At 39.9% G+C, this 19,590-nt stretch overlaps 1 protein-coding gene across 2 annotated transcripts in view; it reads right to left on the bottom strand.

Moving 5' to 3' along the window:
- The window catches only part of TBC1D30 (TBC1 domain family member 30), an 84,914-nt gene that overhangs the window by 23,749 nt on the left and 41,575 nt on the right, over window positions 1-19,590 (bottom strand). For both annotated transcript variants that reach the window (XM_082635913.1, XM_082635914.1), the window contains 6 exons: window positions 17,910-17,971; window positions 17,093-17,158; window positions 14,526-14,651; window positions 12,052-12,237; window positions 2,690-2,858; window positions 127-295 (listed from right to left, as the gene is read on the bottom strand). In XM_082635913.1, coding sequence (XP_082492039.1) covers window positions 127-295; window positions 2,690-2,858; window positions 12,052-12,237; window positions 14,526-14,651; window positions 17,093-17,158; window positions 17,910-17,971 — 778 coding nt within the window. The remainder of the gene's footprint in view (window positions 1-126; window positions 296-2,689; window positions 2,859-12,051; window positions 12,238-14,525; window positions 14,652-17,092; window positions 17,159-17,909; window positions 17,972-19,590) is intronic.

The raw sequence follows: 19,590 nt of genomic DNA, 5'->3' as shown, positions 1-19,590 counted from the left end.
AGCAATTGCACCGAGTTCACAACTTTCTCTCCTCCTCAAACCTAAATACCAATCCTTTGTTAGAGCACAAAAATGGTGTAAGGCCCTCAACACCACAGAAGAGAACAGCAGTGGGAAATCACTTACTCTCCCAGTTTTGCCCAGATAGCCAGCGACACCCTTAGGATGATTTCCGAACCTTCAAAGAAGACTGAATCCCAAATCTTTAAAACCGTATGGTTAGGGAGGCACGTAGCGAAGAGAGTCAGAAACCACTGCATCGTGAAGACATTCGTAAGTGGGGGCTCATATCCACCTGAAATAAAACAAACACTCTACATCTCTCCAGAATCAACAACTTGTAAGATATAAAAATACCCTCTTTCAGTCTCCCATGTCCACCCAAAAATGTTATTTCCTGACTGATTTCTTTCTTTTTTTTCTTTCTTTTTTTTGCAGTACGCGGGCCTCTCATTGTTGTGGCCTCTCCCGTTGCGGAGCACAGGCTCCGGACGCACAGGCCCAGCGGCCATGGCTCACGGGCCCAGCCGCTCTGCGGCACGTGGGATCCTCCCGGACCAGGGCACGAACCCGCGTCCCCTGCATCAGCATCCCAACCACTGCGCCACCAGGGAAGCCCTGACTGATTTCTTTATATCTCTAAATTCTGGTTCCTTCCTCCTTTTGTCCTTCATTTTTTTTTTTTTTGGAAGAACATAGGTGTGTTTAATAAAAATCTCAATAATATGAACTTCACAGATTCTTTGTGATATTTCAGAAATCTTAACGTAAAATTTAATTTGGCTCGACCTATTGTGGGTGCTGAATATTAAGGAGGATGTTTTCCTCACCGAAAACAGGATAAAAAGAAAGGATTTTAACCTCTCAAAAGTAAAAGCTGATTTTCAAAACCTCCTAAAGCCTACCTTTATTCAAATGCTGCCAATAAAAAGAAAATTGCTCATTAGCAGTTACTTGTCTACTTCGTAATTTATACATAGTTCTCAGACCACAATGGAATTAAACCAGAAATCAGTTAACAGAAATAAAGCTGGAAAATCCCAAAATACTCCGAGATCAAGCAAAGTGAAATTTTACAATATTTTTAACTAAAGTATACCCAGTTTTAAAGACCCGGGATCCAGCTCACTTTGAAGTTTCTGGATTTACTAAAAAAAGAGTCCCCTCCAACTTCCTGTGATCACATAAGCGTGTATTTTAATGAAATATAAAAATTTAGATATTTGGACTAATCCTCCCTCCAAATTACAGTCAGAAGGTGCATTTACCCAAGTACAAGCAAAACAAGATCTGTTCTCCTGCACTCATTTTCTTGCTTCTTACCTATGAACAAAGGAAAATCTTTGTTCAGAGACTAGAATCTGAGGTCACCACTTAAGCAAGTACAGGGCATTTGGGGGAAACGTGGAGCCCAGTAAAAGAGTGTCTGACTCCGGGACAGAAAAGTTTGGTCTCTCTGGAAGCTTTATGAAATCCCCATCGGTTCACAAGTATACTGCACAGCCAAATTAAGTAAGATTGCTCAAACGACTTAGAAGAAAATGCTTAGAGATGTTCAGGTGTCACTAAAATTTCCAGTGTATTTTATTTGTTTGTTTGTTTGTTTGTTTGTTTCGTGGTACGCGGGCCTCTCATCATTGTGGCCTCTCCCGCTGCAGAGCACAGGCTCCGGATGCACAGGCTCAGCGGCCATGGCTTACGGGTCCAGCTGCTCCGCGGCATGTGGGATCTTCCCGGACCGGGGCACAAACCCGTGTCCCCTGCATCGGCAGGCGGACTCTCAACCACTGCGCCACCAGGGAAGCCCACCAGTGTATTTTAATCGTAGATAGGGTCCTCAAAATCCTTTCGTATTTTCCCAGATTTAAATGCATGGATCAGGAACTGGCAACCATCTAAAGGAAACATAGCAAACTTCTGACTATTCTATTTCTGGTATCCTGAGCACAGCCAGGGAAGTGCAAGCAGTGGGTATAATGACAGCTACGAGCTCAGGTACTTGGGAAGCTGGACGAAGCCGGCTAGATGGAGGAGACTCAGAGCTGCTTGCAGAGCTGTCTCCATCACCACCCCACTCAGCCCAGTCCATTCCTACAGGGCTCAGGTTCTAAACAGAGGTCCAGAAGAGCCCTTCTCCAGCAAGAACAGGCCCATTCATCTCAAGTAAATCTAAATACCCTTCGCATGAATGAATAAAAAGAGCTCAGTCCAAAGGACTGCTTTTATCTCCTACAACTTTATGAAAATACATATTCCACTCTCCATAACATCAATGGTTGAGGCAAAACCACAGTCTGTGCTAAGTTGTACCTGCAGCTCAGTTTTACAGAACTCCTATAGTTCTGGTGCCAACTTAAAGCAGTTTAACTAGATGGCAAGACACGGATACCCTTCTTTACCTAGAGTACAATATATACTTGGTGATCTGGCACTGGTGAAGTATTAGGTTCTTGTCTGAGTTCCTAACCATAACCAGTTAGAAGTTCAACATTTGGCCCTCTGTTTTTTGTTCTTGGTTTTGTTTTTAGTTTTGTTTTTGTTCTCTAGAAATCTATTCCATTGCACTAAACTCTCACCAATAGAAGTATCTGAAAACACATATTTCCATTCAAGGTTTAGGCTCTTATGTACAGTGGAACCAGAGAAGTAAACTATTTTCAAAGGTAAAATAGCATTGAATCATCACTACCTCCACTTTCCTTGTTTGCAGTTTTCTGAAGAGTATCCAGGTGCTGAGATAATTCAGGGAGCTTCAGTCTCAAGAGGTCTCGGAAGACGGCCATATCCACAGACAGTGCCCGGAGATTGTTGACAAAATAGCTTTCAGGAAGTACCTTGTCAATAAGGTAAATCATAATCTGAAGAAAAAGATAAAGAATAAGATTGCTTCATACAGGCCGCGGGGCAACCAAGCCCGTGCGCCACAAAAACTGAGCCTGCGCTCTAGAGCCTGTGAGCCACAGCTACTGAAGCCCACGTGCCACAACTACTGAAGCCTGTGCGCCTAGAGCCTATGCTCCGCAACAAGAGAAGCCATCGCATTGAGAAGCCCGTGCACCACAACAAAGAGTAGCCCCTGCTAGCCACAACTAGAGAAAGCCTGCATGCAGCAATGAAGACCCAATGCAGCCAAAAAAAACAAACAAATAAATAAACAAAATAAATCTATTAAAAAAAAAGATTGCTTCATAAAAACTGGTATATTAACATATCCTAAATAGAACATATTCAAACAGATAAAATGCAGTTAGCCAAAGCACACTGTCCTTTACATATGTCAGAACCAAATGCTCTGGATTTTCAAGGCTCCTCTCCCCCTGGGTAAGGAGAGGGCGGCATAATTTTCTAAGTACCTCAGACCCCACATCTGCCAATGTCTAAAATTTCTAGCTGGGCCGCTAGACCTGAGTTCATCCTATAAGTAGCTGTGATGATAAATACACCCCTCAGCCTCCCTCTGAGAAGCCACGGAGCACATGCTTTCTCAGCAGCAGGCAGGAATCTCAATGTCGGCTCCCTGATAGCAGCACAGTGTTACAACCTTAACCTGAAAACCAAGAGCTGGCCTGTCATGAAACATCACAACTGCAGCCCATCTCAAGATTCACTGACCATCAACCTGGGTTATTCGGACAACTGATGTCGGCTTTTTGTCCACTTCCTCTCCTGGGAGAGTGCAACAAGGTGTTGTTTAAGCAAATGGTACTTTTAAATTGGGATTTCTTTCATGAGATTGTCTCATGCTCTTCAAATTACTATTTTCATTCTGACTTTTCTATCTGATTTTTCTATATCTTTTCTAAGATGTCAAGAACCACCAGAATGACCCAGCAAAACACACATGAGTTCTATATGTCAGCTTGCATGCTCTGTTTATGCCCTCCTCCTTAGAAGATCTTCTCTTTCCCTAGAGCACAGAAAAAGCAAAATTAAGAGCAAAATCATAGGACTTCCCTGGTGGTGCAGTGGTTAAGAATCCGCCTGCCAATGCAGGGGACACGGGTTCAAGCCCTGGTCCAGTAAGATCCCACATGACGCGGAGCGACTAAGCCCATGCGCCACAACTACTGAGCCTGTGCTCTAGAGCTCACGAGCCACAACTGCTGAAGCCCGCCACCTAGAGCCCGTGCTCCACCACAAGAGAAGCCACTGCAATGAGAAGCCTGCGCACCACAACAAGGAGTAGCCCCCGCTCGCCACAACTAGAGAAAGCCCGCGCGCAGCAACAAAGACCCAATGCAGCCAAAAATAAATTAATTAATTTAAAAAATAAAAGAACAAAATCATAGTGGGTCCTATACGTTGGTGGAGAAGTAGCTGTCTCATATTTTGATTTTCAGCATATCACAAAACACTATTTTCCAAAAAAAAAAAAATTATCTCCCAGACCTGCCAAGGGCCCATTTCCCCCTCATCCTTGGCTTATAACTTCTACTTTTAGGGTCATAGTTGTTTTGTTTTGTTTTTTATAAATTTATTTATTTATTTTTGGCTGTGTTGGGTCTTCGTTGCTGCACGCAGGCTTTCTCTAGTTGCAGCAAGCAAGGGCTACTGTTCATTGCGATGCGCAGACTTCTCATTGCAGTGGCTTCTCTTGTTGCAGAGCATGGGCTCTAGGTGCACGGGTTTCAGTAGTTGTGGTACACAGGCTCAGTAGTTGTGGCTCACAGGCTTAGTTGCTCTGTGGCGTGTGGGATCCTCCCAGACCAGGGCTCAAACCCGTGTCCCCTGCATTGTCAGGCGGATTCTTAACCACTGTGCCACCAGGGAAGCCCTAGGGTCATAGTTTTGACTAAGTCAGTAAGACTGCGGACATACTCTCAAGAAGGCCCCCCACGGCTTTTACTATAGGAGTGAACAGGCCCAGGGAACCGCCTTAGCCTTCTGACACAGGGTCAGAATTTACCAGGTAAATGCAGCATCACCCTGGAAATAGGAGTTTAGCAGTAAAAGCAGTCCCTCCCTGTAGAGGGAGGAAGCCCTCACACAGGCCAGCAGAGGGGAGAGCAGATTGTCAGCAGAGCAGAGGGCACTGTCAGGGACCTCGCACTCTACAGGTAAGGAGAAGATTTATGGGATCTGAAGGCAAAATTTAAAGGTAACAGTCTATTACTGCACTTTTCATCTAGAATAAGCTATATAATACCAAGAAAGATTTTTAAATGAATTTATAAGTATTTATGAAGTAATTACAATCCCTCAAAATTACATGAAAACAAGAAAAAGAATTCTGATTATCACAGTAATTCTTTTGACACAATGAAATTCTCTGTCCAAACACATCTCAAAATCTGACATAAGACATAAGAGCCAGCTATGTACTGTGTCAGCTATGTTACTTCACCTACTACTGTATTCCAAAGACCAAACATTAGATCTTTAAAAAAAATAGGATACGTAATGGCAATAGAACAGACAGTCTCTTCAACAAATGGCGTTGGAACAACCCTACACTCTGCACAAAAAGTAACTCAAAAGGGATCATAGACCTATGATCTAAAACGCAATACCATAAAAACTCCTAGGAGATAACAGAGCCTAGATGACCTTGAGTATGACTTTTAAATGACTTTTTAGATACAACACCAAAGGCACAATCCATGAAAGAAAAAATATTTGGTAGGCTAGACTTCATTAAAATTTAAACCTTCTGCTCTGTGAAAGATACTGCCAAGAGGATTAGAAGAAAAGCCACAGACTGGGAGAAAATATTTGAAAAGACAGATCTGAAAAAAGGACTGTCAGCCAAAATGTACAACAATTCTTCAAACTCAACAATAAGGGCTTCCCTGGTGGCGCAGTGGTTGAGAGTCCGCCTGCAGATGCAGGGGACACGGGTTTGTGCCCCGGTCCGGGAAGATCCCACATGCCGCAAAGCGGCTGGGCCCGTGAGCCATGGCCGCTGAGGCTGTACGTCTGGAGCCTGTGCTCAGCATCGGGAGAGGCCACAGCAGTGAGAGGCCCGCGTACCGCAAAAAAAAAAAAAAAAAAAAAAGTTTTAAACTCACGTATTTGATTTGTCACTACCTCCTCCCCTTCACCCCTGCCTATTTGATGAACAAGTACCTTCAAAGCTGTTTCCTTAAATACATGAATGGAAAAATCGAGAGGGTGAATACAGATTTAGATAATGTCATGCTGGATTTATAATTAATTCCACCACGATGTGTATAAAACCAAGAGGAAAATGTGTTTCTTTTTCCGTATGACATTTAGTGAGTGATTAAGAATATCACTAAGTTATTTGCCACAATCAAACACAGAATTGGGAGGGGGGGATCTTGAATACAAAGACTAAGTATTCATCCTATCCATCACACAACATTGCAGTCAAAAACAGCTTCAGGGTTCAAATATGCATAAGCAACCCCATACTACGCCAAGCAAATAAGGCAGTGGCCATCCTCTACATCTGAAATGCTTCATTTCTCATAAAGACTATTTGTGATGACTCACTGAGTCACATTCAGACCTATAAGTTTAACTTGCTAGCAACCCATCTCAAAGTGTTTCCAGAATTTTTTTACTAAAAAAGGCCCTAGACATCAAAGATTAAAAGATAAGAAACATAATTCACTTCCATAACCTTTCTCCACGCAAACACCTTCCATCACAGACATTCACCCTCAGCCTACCTCATTCATACCTTGCTCCAGATGTGAAAGCAACCTATTAACAAGATCCAACCAGAATTAAGCATAACAAATAAGGCAGTTTACAGCGTGACGTCTCAGGAACTACACCTCTTGGTAGTCACACCCTTGTATATGCCCTTCCCCTTGAATACGAGCTGGACTTAGTGACTGGCTTCTAATAAATAAAACATATACTAACAGCCATAAAAGGGGAAATCAACAGTAACACAATCATAGTAGGGGACTTTAACACCCCACTTTCACCAATGGACAGATCATCCAAAATGAAAATAAATAAGGAAACACAAGCTTTAAATGATACATTAAACAAGATAGACTCAATAGATATTTATAGGACATTCCATCCAAACACAACAGAATACACTTTCTTCTCAAGTGCTCATGGAACGTTCTCCAGGAGAGATTATATCTTGGGTCATAAATCAAGCCTTGGTAAATTTAAGAAAATCGAAATAGTATCAAGCATCTTTTCTGACCACAACGCTATGAGACTAGATATCAATTACAGGAAAAAATCTGTAAAAATACAAACACATGGAGGCTAAACAATACACTACTTAATAACCAAGAGATCACTGAAGAAATCAAAGAGGAAATCAAAAAACACCTAGAAACAAATGACAATGAAAACACAATGACCCAAAACCTATGGGATGCAGCAAAAGCAGTTCTAAGACAGAAGTTTATAGCAATACAATCCTACCTTAAAAAACAAGAAACATCTCAAATAAACAACCTAACCTTACACCTAAAGCAATTAGAGAAAGAAGAACAAAAAAACCCCAAAGTTAGCAGAAGGAAAGAAATCATAAAGATAAGATCAGAAATAAATGAAAAAGAAATGAAGGAAACGATAGCAAAGATCAATAAAACTAAAGGCTGGTTCTTTGAGGAGATAAACAAAATTGATAAACCATTAGCCAGACTCATCAAGAAAAAAAGGGAGAAGACTCAAATCAATAGAATTAGAAATGAAAAAGGAGAAGTAACAACTGACACTGCAGAAATCCAAAGGATCATAAGAGATTACTACAAGCAACTCTTTGCCAATAAAATGCACAACCTGAAAGAAATGGACAAATTCTTAGAAAAGCACAACCTTCCAAGACTGAATCAGGAAGAAGGAGAAAATATAAACAGACCAATCACAAGCACTGAGATTGAAACTGTGATTAAAAATCTTCCAAGAAACAAAAGCCCAGGACCAGATGGCTTCACAGGTGAATTCTATCAAACATTTAGAGAAGAGCTAACACCTATCCTTCTCAAACTCTTCCAAAATACAGAACAAGGAGGAACACTCCCAAACTCATTCTGCGAGGCCCCCTCAACCTGATACCAAAACAAGACAAAGATGTCACAAAAAAAGAAAACTACAGACCAATATCACTGATGAACATAGATGCAAAAATCCTCAACAAAATACTAGCAAACAGAATCCAACAGCACATTAAAAGGATCATACACCATGATCAAGTGGGGTTTATCCCAGGAATGCAAGGATTCTTCAATATATGCAAATCAATCAATGTGATACACCACATTAACAAACTGAAGGAGAAAAACCATATGATCATCTCAATAGATGCAGAGAAAGCTTTCAATAAAATTCAACACCCATTTATGATAAACACCCTGCAGAAAGTAGGCAAAGGGGGAACTTACCTCAACATAATAAAGGCCATATATGACAAACCCACAGCCAACATGTCCTCAATGGTGAAAAACTGAAACCATTTCCACTAAGATCACGAACAAGGCAAGGTTGCCCACTCTCACCACTATTATTCAACATAATTTTGGAAGTTTTACCACAGCAGTCAGAGCAGAAAAAGAAATAAAAGGAATCCAAATCAGAAAAGAAGAAGTAAAGCTGTCACTGTTTGCAGATGACATGATACTATACATAGAGAATCCTAAAGATGCTACCAGAAAACTACTAGAGCTAATCAAAGAATTTGATAAAGTAGCAGGATACAAAATTAATGCACAGAAATCTCTTGCATTCCTATACACTAATGATGAAAATTCTGAAAGTGGAATTAAGAAAACACTCCAATTTACCATTGCAACAAAAAGAAAAAATACCTAGGAATAAACCTACCTAAGGAGACAAAAGACCTGTATGCATACAATTATAAGACACTGATGAAAGAAATTAAAGATGAAACAAATAGATGGAGAGATATACCGTGTTCTTGGATTGGAAGAATCAACATTGTGAAAATGACTATACTACCCAAAGCAATCTACAGATTCAATGCAATCCCTATCAAACTACCACTGGCATTTTTCACAGAACTAGAACAAAAAATTGCACAATTTGCATGGAAACACAAAAGACCCTGAACAGCCAAAGTAATCTTGAGAAAGAAGAACGGAGCTGGAGGAATCAGGCTCCTGGACTTCAGACTATACTACAAAGCTACAGTAATCAAGAGAGTATGGTACTGGCACAAAAACAGAAATACAGATCAATGGAACAGGATAGAAAGCCCAGAGATAAACCCACGCACATATGGTCGCCTTATCTTTGATAAAGGAGGCAAGAATATACAATGGAGAAAAGACAGTCTCTTCAATAAGTGGTGCTGGGAAAACTGGACAGCTACATGTAAAAGAATGAAATTAGAACACTCCCTAACACCATACACAAAAATAAACTCAAAATGGATTAAAGACCTAAATATAAGGCCAGACACTATCAAACTCTTAGAGGAAAACATAGGCAGAACACTCTATGACATAAATCACAGCAAGATCCTTTTTGACCCACCTCCTAGAGAAATGGAAATAAAAACAAAAATAAATAAATGGGACCTAATGAGACTTAAAAGCTTTTGCACAGAAAAGGAAACCATAAACAAGATCAAAAGACAACCCTCAGAATGGGAGAATATATTTGCAAATGAAGCAACTGACAAAGGATTAATCTCCAAAATTTACAAGCAGCTCATGCAGCTCAATATCAAAAAAACAAACAACCCAATCCAAAATAGGGCAGAAGACCTAAATAGACATTTCTCCAAAGAAGATATACAGACTGCCAATAAACACATGAAAGAATGCTCAACATCATTAATCATTAGAGAAATGCAAATCAAAACTACAATGTGATATCATCTCACACCGGTCAGAATGGCCATCATCAAAAAATCCACAAACAGTAAATGCTGGAGAGGGTGTGGAGAAAAGGGAACCCTCTTGCACTGTTGGTGGGAATGTAAATTGATACAACCACTATGGAGAACGGTATGGAGGTTCCTTAAAAAACTAAAAATAGAACTACCATATGACCCAGCAATCCCATTACTGGCCATATACCCTGAGAAAACCATAATTCAAAAAGAGTCATGTACCACAATGTTCATTGCAGCTCTATTTACAATAGCCAGGACTTGGAAGCAACCTAAGTGTCCATCGACAGATGAATAGATAAAGAAGATGTGGCACATATATACAATGGAATACTACTCAGACATAAAATGAAACAAAATCGAGTTATTTGTAGTGAGGTGGATGGACCTAGAGTCTGTCATACAGAGTGAAGTAAGTCAGAAAGAGAAAAACAAATACCATATGCTAACACATATATATGGAATCTAAAAAAAAATGGTCATGAAGAACCTAGGGGCAAGACGGGAATAAAGACATAGGCCTACTAGAGAATGGACTTGAGGACATGCGGAGAGGGAAGGGTATGCTGGGACAAAGTGAGAGAGTGGTAGCGTATATATGGACATATATACACTACCAAATGTAAAATAGCTAGCTAGTGGGAAGCAGTCGCATAGCACAGGGAGATAAGCTCAACGCTTTGTGACCAGCTAGAAGGGTGGGATAGGGAGGGTGGGAGGGAGGGAGACACAAAAGGGAAGAGATATGGGGATATATGTATATGTATAACTGACTCACTTCGTTATAAAGCAGAAAATAACACACCATTGTAAAGCAATTATACTCCAATAAAAATGTTAAAAAAAAAAAAACCAAAGCAGCCTAAATAAATAAATAAATACATACATACATACATACATAAATAAAATATGGTGGGTGGGAGGGAGACACAAGAGGGAGGAGATATGGGGATATATGTATATGTATAGCCGATTCACTTTGTTATAAAGAAGAAACTAACACACCACTGTAAAGCAATTATACTCCAATAAAGATGTTAAAAAAAGAAAAACATCACAAAAATAATGGAATGTCACTTCTGATATTAGGCTACAGATCTGTAATGTAATCTCTTCTGACTTGCCATTCCCTTTTACTCTCTTGTTCACTCTGAGGGATGCCAGCCACCACGCTGTACAATGGAGAGGCCCACACAGCAAAGAACAACAGCCAGCAGAAAAACTGAGGCTCTCAGTCCAACAATCTGTGATGAATGAAATCCTACCAACAACCACATGAATGAACTTGAAAGTGCATGCTCTCCCTACTCAATCGAGCCTTCGGATGAGACTAAAGCCCCAGCCGAGAGTTTGAGTGCCACAATGATGTGACTCTGAGCCAGCTAAGCCGCACCCAGATTCCTGACTCAAAGAAACTGTGAGGTAATACACATTGGCTGTTTGAAGCAACTAATTTGTTAGGCATCACTGGATAATCAATACAGTTAGTATTCAGCTTGCTTTAAATATGATGTCTCTAAAAGGAAATGAAATTGAGTTATTGTAGTGAGGTGGATGGACCTAGAGTCTGTCATACAGAGTGAAGTAAGGCAGAAAGAGAAAAACAAATACTGTATGCTAACACATATACGTGGAATTAAAAAAAAAATGGTTCTGTAGAACCTAGGAGCAGGAAAGGAATAAAGACGCAGATGTAGAGAATGGACTTGAGGACACGGGGAGGGGGAAGGGTGAGCTGGGACAAAGTGAGAGAGTGGCATGGACATGTATACACTACCAAACGTAAAATAGATAGCTAGTGGGAAGCAGCCACATAGCACAGGGAGATCAGCTCGGTGCTTTGTGACCACCTAGAGGTGTGGGATAGGGAGGGTGGGAGGGAGATACAAGAGGGAGGAGATATGGGGATATATGTATATGTATAGCTGATTCACTTTGTTATAAAGCAGAAACTAACACACCATTGTAAAGCAATTATACTCCAATAAAGATGTTAAAAGAATAAAATAAAATAAAATTTGAAAAAATATGATGTCTCATAAGTGAGACTAAAAACATAATCATTCTCCTCAAATTTGGCAGCTACATAAGTCTGTCATGTGACTAGGCTTTAACCTGGGAGAAATGGTATCATGGATAATAAGAAAGGTGTAGTCAATACCCTGGAAGGAGGTGGAGCACCAGGGAAGAGAAATTATAGTTCCAGTATTTCACTCTCTGAAGAATTTTAGTTGCCTTCTTCAGAGCCTGATACTCACTTTCAGAGCATCGCCTTCGTTGCCTTCCACCACTTCCAGAATTAGTGCAGCCAGGATGTTAAAGCCTTGGCAATACCCGACATTCTTGTTCCATCGGGCATAGGCCAGCAGAACCCGCTTCAACACAACCCTGTCCTGCTCAGCCTCCTGGCCACAGTAAGAACTGCAGCCTGTGCGGTGAAGATCCTAAAATGAAAGGGAAACAACATTTTTTAAACTACCTCCTTAAGCTCTCTAAAAAAAAAAAAACTTTAGTTTTTTCTCTGCCTCAGCATTAAGTAGAGTCAGAGTATCAACATGGATTTTAGTTTTCAAAAATGTATATGCAGGGCTTCCCTGGTGGCGCAGTGGTTGAGAGTCCACCTGCCGATGCAGGGGACACGGGTTCGTGCCCCAGTCCGGGAAGATCCCACATGCCGCAGAGTGGCTGGGCCCGTGAGCCATGGCTGCTGAGCCTGCGTGTCCAGAGCCTGTGCTCCTCAACGGGAGAGGCCACAACAGTGAGAGGCCCATGTACCGCCAAAAAAAAAAAAAAAAAATGTATATGCAACTTAAACATATGGACCAAAACTTTTTTTTTTTTAGTTTTCTAATATGCTGAGGCATTTTCAAGAGGAATTTCAGTCAGGCAAACTTTCTACCACAGGTATTTCCAGAGTTAACACAAAAAGGGACTCAGGGGCCTCCCTGGTGGCGCAGTGGTTGAGAGTCCGCCTGCCGATGCAGGGGATACGGGTTCGTGCCCCGGTCTGGGAGGATCCCATATGCCGCGGAGCGGCTGGGCCCGTGAGCCATGGCCGCTGGGCCTGCGCGTCCGGAGCCTGTGCTCCGCAACGGGGGAGGCCACAACAGTGAGAGGCCCGCATACCGCAAAAAAAAAAAAAAAAAAAAAAAAAGGGACTCAGAATTAATACTGCATTATAATTCCAAATAAATTGACAGTTTATTTTAATCATACATCTCAAATAAAACAAGTCATTTTAACACATGTATGATAGATGCTAACATTATTTCTTTCTACAAAAAAGGATATAATATTTAGCTATCAAAACTCCAAATAGTATTAAGGAGCAAAATGAAAAGAATAAAAAAATGTAACCGGTACTACAAAGAGACAGAAAGACCATTTTCTCCAAGTTGTTTTATAAATTTGTATAAAAGAGGCAGAAACATTTACTGTACTTTAATATTTAATGAGGGTAATATCTATAATTTAATTACCAAACAGAGAGTATGATTTTCAGGAGCTGAAGTCATTTTACTGGCATATCATTCATTTCAATGAGAAAAAAAATTCTCTTAATAACATGATTGTTATAAAATGTGCATTGCCTTAATTCACAACTTAAATAGAAAGAAAATATTTCAAATATGGAATACTTCATCTCCGGGAAACATATACCTAAATTCCAAATAAACAGCTCAAATGTGGACAATGCAAAGGCTTTTCAAGAATACAATATAAAAGTTCCTTTTTTATATTATATGCTTGAAACAGACCAAGTTAGATGAGAAAATAGCTCCTTTTAGTTAGGACCTCCTCCTGAAAAACATATCTTCAAATCTGCCAAAACATTAGCCAACTTCTGGTGACCGAAATTTAGATGAAACAACTTTCCTTTTAAAACCTCAGTTTAGCATCACACGTAATGTACTCATATAAAGTAAAAAGCATGTGCTAGAGGCTTATGTAAGAGAATAATAATGGGATTAAATCAAATCAGCATCCTTGGCTTTCGGTGCCAGGCTCTAATCAACTGTAATAATCCAGGTAGGTGAACCACAGCTGGCTTGAGCATTTGACCATCTGGTTTAAAGTAAACTTATCAGTCAATCTAACTATCTTCGTAAAATGACAGTTAAGAAATTATCAAAATCCTAATAAGTGCCCAATTATTCTAATATGAAATAGATTTAACTTTAAATTTCTCAGTGACTTTTACATTAAAATCCAGTTAAAAGCACTGACCCATGCTAAAGAAAAAAGGAATTTCGATTTCCTATCATGTGAGCAAAATAAATAAGTTGAATATGAATGGAAACATTTTCTTCTTACTAGCAACATACAAATTTATGAGGAAAAGGCATCATCAAGTTCCCTGTTAAAAAGCTGTTAACTGGGCTTCCCTGGTGGCGCAGTGGTTGGGAGTCCGCCTGCCGATGCAGGGGACGCGAGTTCGTGCCCTGGTCCGGGAGGATCCCGCGTGCCGCAGAGCGGCTGGGCCCGTGGGCTGTGGCCGCTGGGCCTGCGCGTCCAGAGGCTGTGCTCCGCGACGGGAGGGACCACAACAGTAAGAGGCCCGCGTACCGCAAAAAAAAAAAAAAAAAAAAAAAAAGCTGTTAACTAATGAAATTAGGAAGCAGGAAATACACGGACATTCAATCCATAAGGCTTGATCCTCTGTCCAGGAAACATCTGGCTCTTAGAATCTTTCTTCTAAGTTAGGACAATAAGCCAAACTTAGGGACATTACCTTGACTATCTGAATTCCCATCGAGTCATCATCAGGATTACTCCTTTCATTGAAAGTGAAGCGCATGGTTTTGTCCCAATCAATGGCTATACTGTGCAAATACTGATCTGCCAAGGTCAACCAAACCTAAAATATTAATAAAAAAGAATGCTAATGTAAAATACATAATTTCATCTTTCTTTATCAGGAAATAATGATTGCATCCAATAAGAAAATGAGAGCTGTTACTAGAACAGATATAGCCTACATGTAGAAAACTCTAAGAACCTCACTGAAAAGTCTGCTGTACTAAACTGTACCAATTAGGGGCTTTCATTTATTCTTTCAATTAATATTGTTGAGATCCTACAAGCAATGATCCAGCCATTAGGGATACTGTTAAGAAAACGAAAACATTTCAAATTTTATTTCAGTTCATTGGAATAGCTAAATTAGCTTATGAGCTTGTTATACTTGGCTCTGGATGGCGCTATATGCTTGGGTAAGAGCTCCCTGGTCATCCGTGGAGTATGGGCCTGTTTTTACCATAAAGTGGCTTCTGCCTTTAAATCATCCCTCTCTCACACACACAAAAAACTGACAGATGGGTTCCTATAATGAATAACTTTTTAAAGGAATCACTGGATATTTTTAGGCCTTTCATTACCTTATCTGGAAAAGCAGTTTCATAATGCTATTTTTAATGTGCATTTTGAGGAACCAAAATGTTCAAATTCTAGGAGTATTAAGACCTGGTTTATAATACAAATGAACTTATTTACAAAACAGAAAGAGACTCCCAAACTTCGAAAACAAACTTACAGTTACCAAAGGGGAAATGTGGGGTGGGGGGATAAATTAGGAGTTTGGGATTAACATATACACACTACTATATAAAAAATAGATAATCAATAAGGATCTACTGTATAGCACAAAGAACTCTACTGAATATTCTGTGGCGACCTATATGGGAAGAGAATCTGAAATGGAATGGCTATATGTATATGTATAACAGAATCACTTTGCTGTACACCTGAAGCTAACACAGCATTGTAAATTAACTATACCCCAATATATAATAAAAATTAAATTTAAAAAAAGGAATGGGAATTGTGGCTGCCACAAAGGAAGGGGGTGGGGGAAGGATAGATTAGGAGTTTGGGATTAGTAGATGCAAGCTATTATATATAGAACGGATAAACAACAAGGTCCTACTGTATAGCACAGGGAACTATATTCAATATTCTGTGATAAAGCATAATGGAAAAGAATATAAAAAAGAATGTATATATATGTATAACTGAATCACTTTGCAGTACAGCAGTAAAAACACAACATTGAAAATCAACTATACTTCAATAAAATTTTTTTAAAAAGGAAACAAAGACTACGTTTATGAATTAATAAGATGGCAATTCAAGTTTTGGTATTTGAACATAATTTAGCAGGAATAACACTGATTAATATCTCCAGCCATACTTCTCTCTTAAGCATCAGGATCATATGTCAAAATGCTCACTTGACATCTTCAACTTGGACATCTAATAGGCATCTCAACCTTAACATATCCAAAACCAACTGTCTAATCCACCGCCACCCCAACTATACAGACATACACACAAACACACACACCTGCTTGTCCCCTCTCTGGGAAAATAGTAACTCTACCCTTCCAGTAGCTCAAGTCAATCTTGAAGTCACTGATATCCCTCTTACACTTTTTATTCAATCCAGTAGGAATTCAAGTCAACCCAGCCTTCAAAATATATCTAGAATCTGACCCCTTCTCTCCAGCTACACTATCACAACCCTGATCCATCTCTTGCCTGAATTATCTCACGTCTCCTACTGGTCTCTCCGCTGCTGTCCTTGTCCTTCATATTCTCAGGTTAGTAGCCAGAGTGGTCCATTTCAAATGTAAGTCATATCATGTTATTCTCCTCCTCAAAACTTCCCAATGCTTCTCATCGCACACTGGGCAAAAGTCCTACTATGACCTGTAAGGTCCTATATGATCTGCCATTCCCCTAAGGTCATCACATTACCTCTATGACCCCCATTGCTTTCCCTTTTATTCACTGTGCTTCAGCCACCCTGACCTCTTGCTTTTGCTTGCATACTCCTCACTGATGCTCTCACCTGAGGGTGTTTCCTGTTTGGAGTACTCTCCCACCAGGTAGCTACGTGGTCAATGGCTCATCTCTTTAAGGGCCCTATTCAAATGTCACCTTGCCATTTAAAATGCTACCTCCTTACCTCCACTCCCCTCTCTCTTTATTCCTTTCTCTGCTTTATTTTTATGCATGGCACTTAGCATCATCTGAAATACTCTATATTATATGCATTGTAAAGTCCATGAGGACAAAAATTTTGGTCTGCTGTTTTTTTTTCCACTGCTGTATCCCCATTACCCTGCAGAACAGTACCTGGCAGAGAATAATCATTAAATACTTACTGAATTAATGAATAATGAAGAGAGACAGATTTCAAATGACTAAATCTAGAATATCCTTTTTGACATTCCAGACACTTTCAAGAGGGACAAAGTGATGGTCCTTTTGTATTTTAGCCATACAAATCCACCTCACCTTTCTCCTCCATTCCTTTGGTATTCCTGTTGATAGTCTGGCAACTGCTTTGAGCGCATCATACCACTAGAAACAAAGAAGGAAAGCTGTCAAAGTGATAATATTGACCTGATTAAGCACTTTTCAACTTTTCCCCATCCTGACGTTCGTAGAGCATGATAAAATTTATACAGAACACTGGGGTAAACCTTCAGAGCTTCCTTCAGCCGGATATGACTGGTCTAAGGGCTATGACTGCCCCAAGGTCCCCCACTTAGGTATCCTTAACAGACCCGTGATCCAATTGCAGTACACACACAAAGGCTGGGAACTCTGAAATCAAAGCATGCGTTACAGGGCTTCCCTGGTGGCGCAGTGGTTGAGAGTCCGCCTGCCGATGCAGGGGACATGGGTTCGTGCCCCGGTCCAGGAAGATCCCACATGCCGCGGAGCGGCTGGGCCCGTGAGCCATGGCCGCTGAGCCTGCGCGTCCAGAGCCTGTGCTCCGCAACGGGAGAGGCCACAGCAGTGAGAGGCCCGCGTACCGCAAAAAAAATAAATAAATAAAACATGCATTACAGATTTGGAATAACAGCATTTGGTTTTTAATTTTTTTTCACACTTGAACCATTAAAAGAAAGTGCAAAATTTTTCCCTGCAAGTATAACTCCAAGTCACTTATAGCTTCACAAGTTATTTTATCTATAATTTTTAAAACTGACTCATCTTCTTAGGCATATCCAAGCACATGTTAATCTTCCCACTTTGAGAATATACCTCAGTGTACCCTGTAGGTACCCCAAAATAAAGGTATTTTCAAAACCAAAAATAAAATTACCTGCTGAAAACCATTTTGACCTAAAGATGGCTCAAGAGTGAACTTCAACTTTGTGTCAACTCCTAAAAGAAAAATACATAAATAACTGTTATTTGGGGAAAAAATACGTTACATCAAAAATAAAAAGTAAAAATTAACCTGATTCTACTGAGTCATCATAAAATTTTTAAAACATTTATTTTTACTAAATCGTAGTCAATTTTGTTAAAAGAAAAAGAATACTGATTATTAAGAGAGAAAAATGTCCTATGGTAATAGAATGAAGCTTATCACATAGAATGGTGGTTCTACCGCTGTCTGGAGTAGTGCAAAAACAAAACAATGACACCACAGGCTTGGAGTCATGCACACTTTAATTCACCTTTGGTTCCTAGAGTCAAACAAATTATTTAACCTGTCTCAGTCTCAATTCTTTATCCTTAAAATGAGGATAACGTCTATCTCAGTTAGTTGTTGCAATAATTAACTGTAAATCACTTAGCACAGTATAATTAATATTTATGAAACTTAGGAAGAGAATTCTCTACTTACAAAATTTGTTTTCTAGGACACTTGCATGGACTAAGTCTATTAAGGAAACTTCAGTGAAATATCAAAAGTTATAAAAATAATGTCACTGCCTTCCCACTTGTGGAATAATCCATTTTAACAAGACTATTTAGCGATTTTCATGTATTTTTAAATTCTGTCATGATAGACTTATTCATTAAAGATAAGTTTATACGTTTAATTATAGGCTCCAAGCTAAAAATGTAACTGAATTCTAATTCCAAGTTATCTACAACTTTAAACTTCTTTGACTCAAATCCCAAATCTATGGAATAGAAGTAAATAAATAGGAGAATATATAAAGATTATACGCTATATTCATATTGGGCTTTTTTATTATTGAGGTGAAATTCCATGACAATTTTTTAACATCTTTACAGGAGTATAATTGCTTTACAATGTTGTGTTAGTTTCTGCTGTATAACAAAGTGAATCAGCTATACATATACATATATCCTCATATCTCTTCCCTCTTGCATCTCCCTCCCTCCCACCCACCCCCATCCCACCCCTCTAGGTGGTCACAAAGCACCAAGCTGATCTCCCTGTGCTATGCGGGTGTCTTTTTAAAAACATATATGGAGTCAAGAAGCTGAAAAGAGATGTGTCTGATTTGCCCAAGCCCGTGACAGTATGAAGATGTCCTTCTTGGAGTCCTAGAAGAATACTGTGTATACATGAGTTGGGTCCTAGATTTCTAAAGTCAAGCTGTGTGTGATAGAGAATCCCAGGCATCCAATCAATGCCCTGATCATTCTCTTCAGAGCTTCAGGGCCAAAACCATACTCTGCCTAGATTGGTAAGATTTCCTTCTTCGAAGGTATATTAAGTACCCCGACGGATTCCCAATTCTCTGAGATGGTTTAAATTAAGTCCTGCCTCAGTGCAGCGCAATGATACAAAGACCACAAGAGTGCCTCCACCTGGCGCGCATGATTTAAGACACGATAAAACGGACCTCTTTGTGAGGTTGCTGTCCAGACACAGGGTGCTGAATGGAGGAGCGTATAGTCATGACGTTTGCTTTATTATAACAAAGACCAGGAAATTCGGTCCCACGCTCCTATTTCAACCGACCTAAAAGCCTTGGATTCCTTGCATGTATGACCGAATACGCTCCCTTGACTTTTTC

This window comes from Mesoplodon mirus (genome assembly GCF_964341445.2).
Source record: "Mesoplodon mirus genome assembly, chromosome: 11".
Taxonomy (NCBI): Eukaryota; Metazoa; Chordata; class Mammalia; order Artiodactyla; family Ziphiidae; genus Mesoplodon; species Mesoplodon mirus.
Note: the sequence above shows the minus strand (reverse complement) of the source record. Positions and strands in the feature narration are given on the sequence as shown.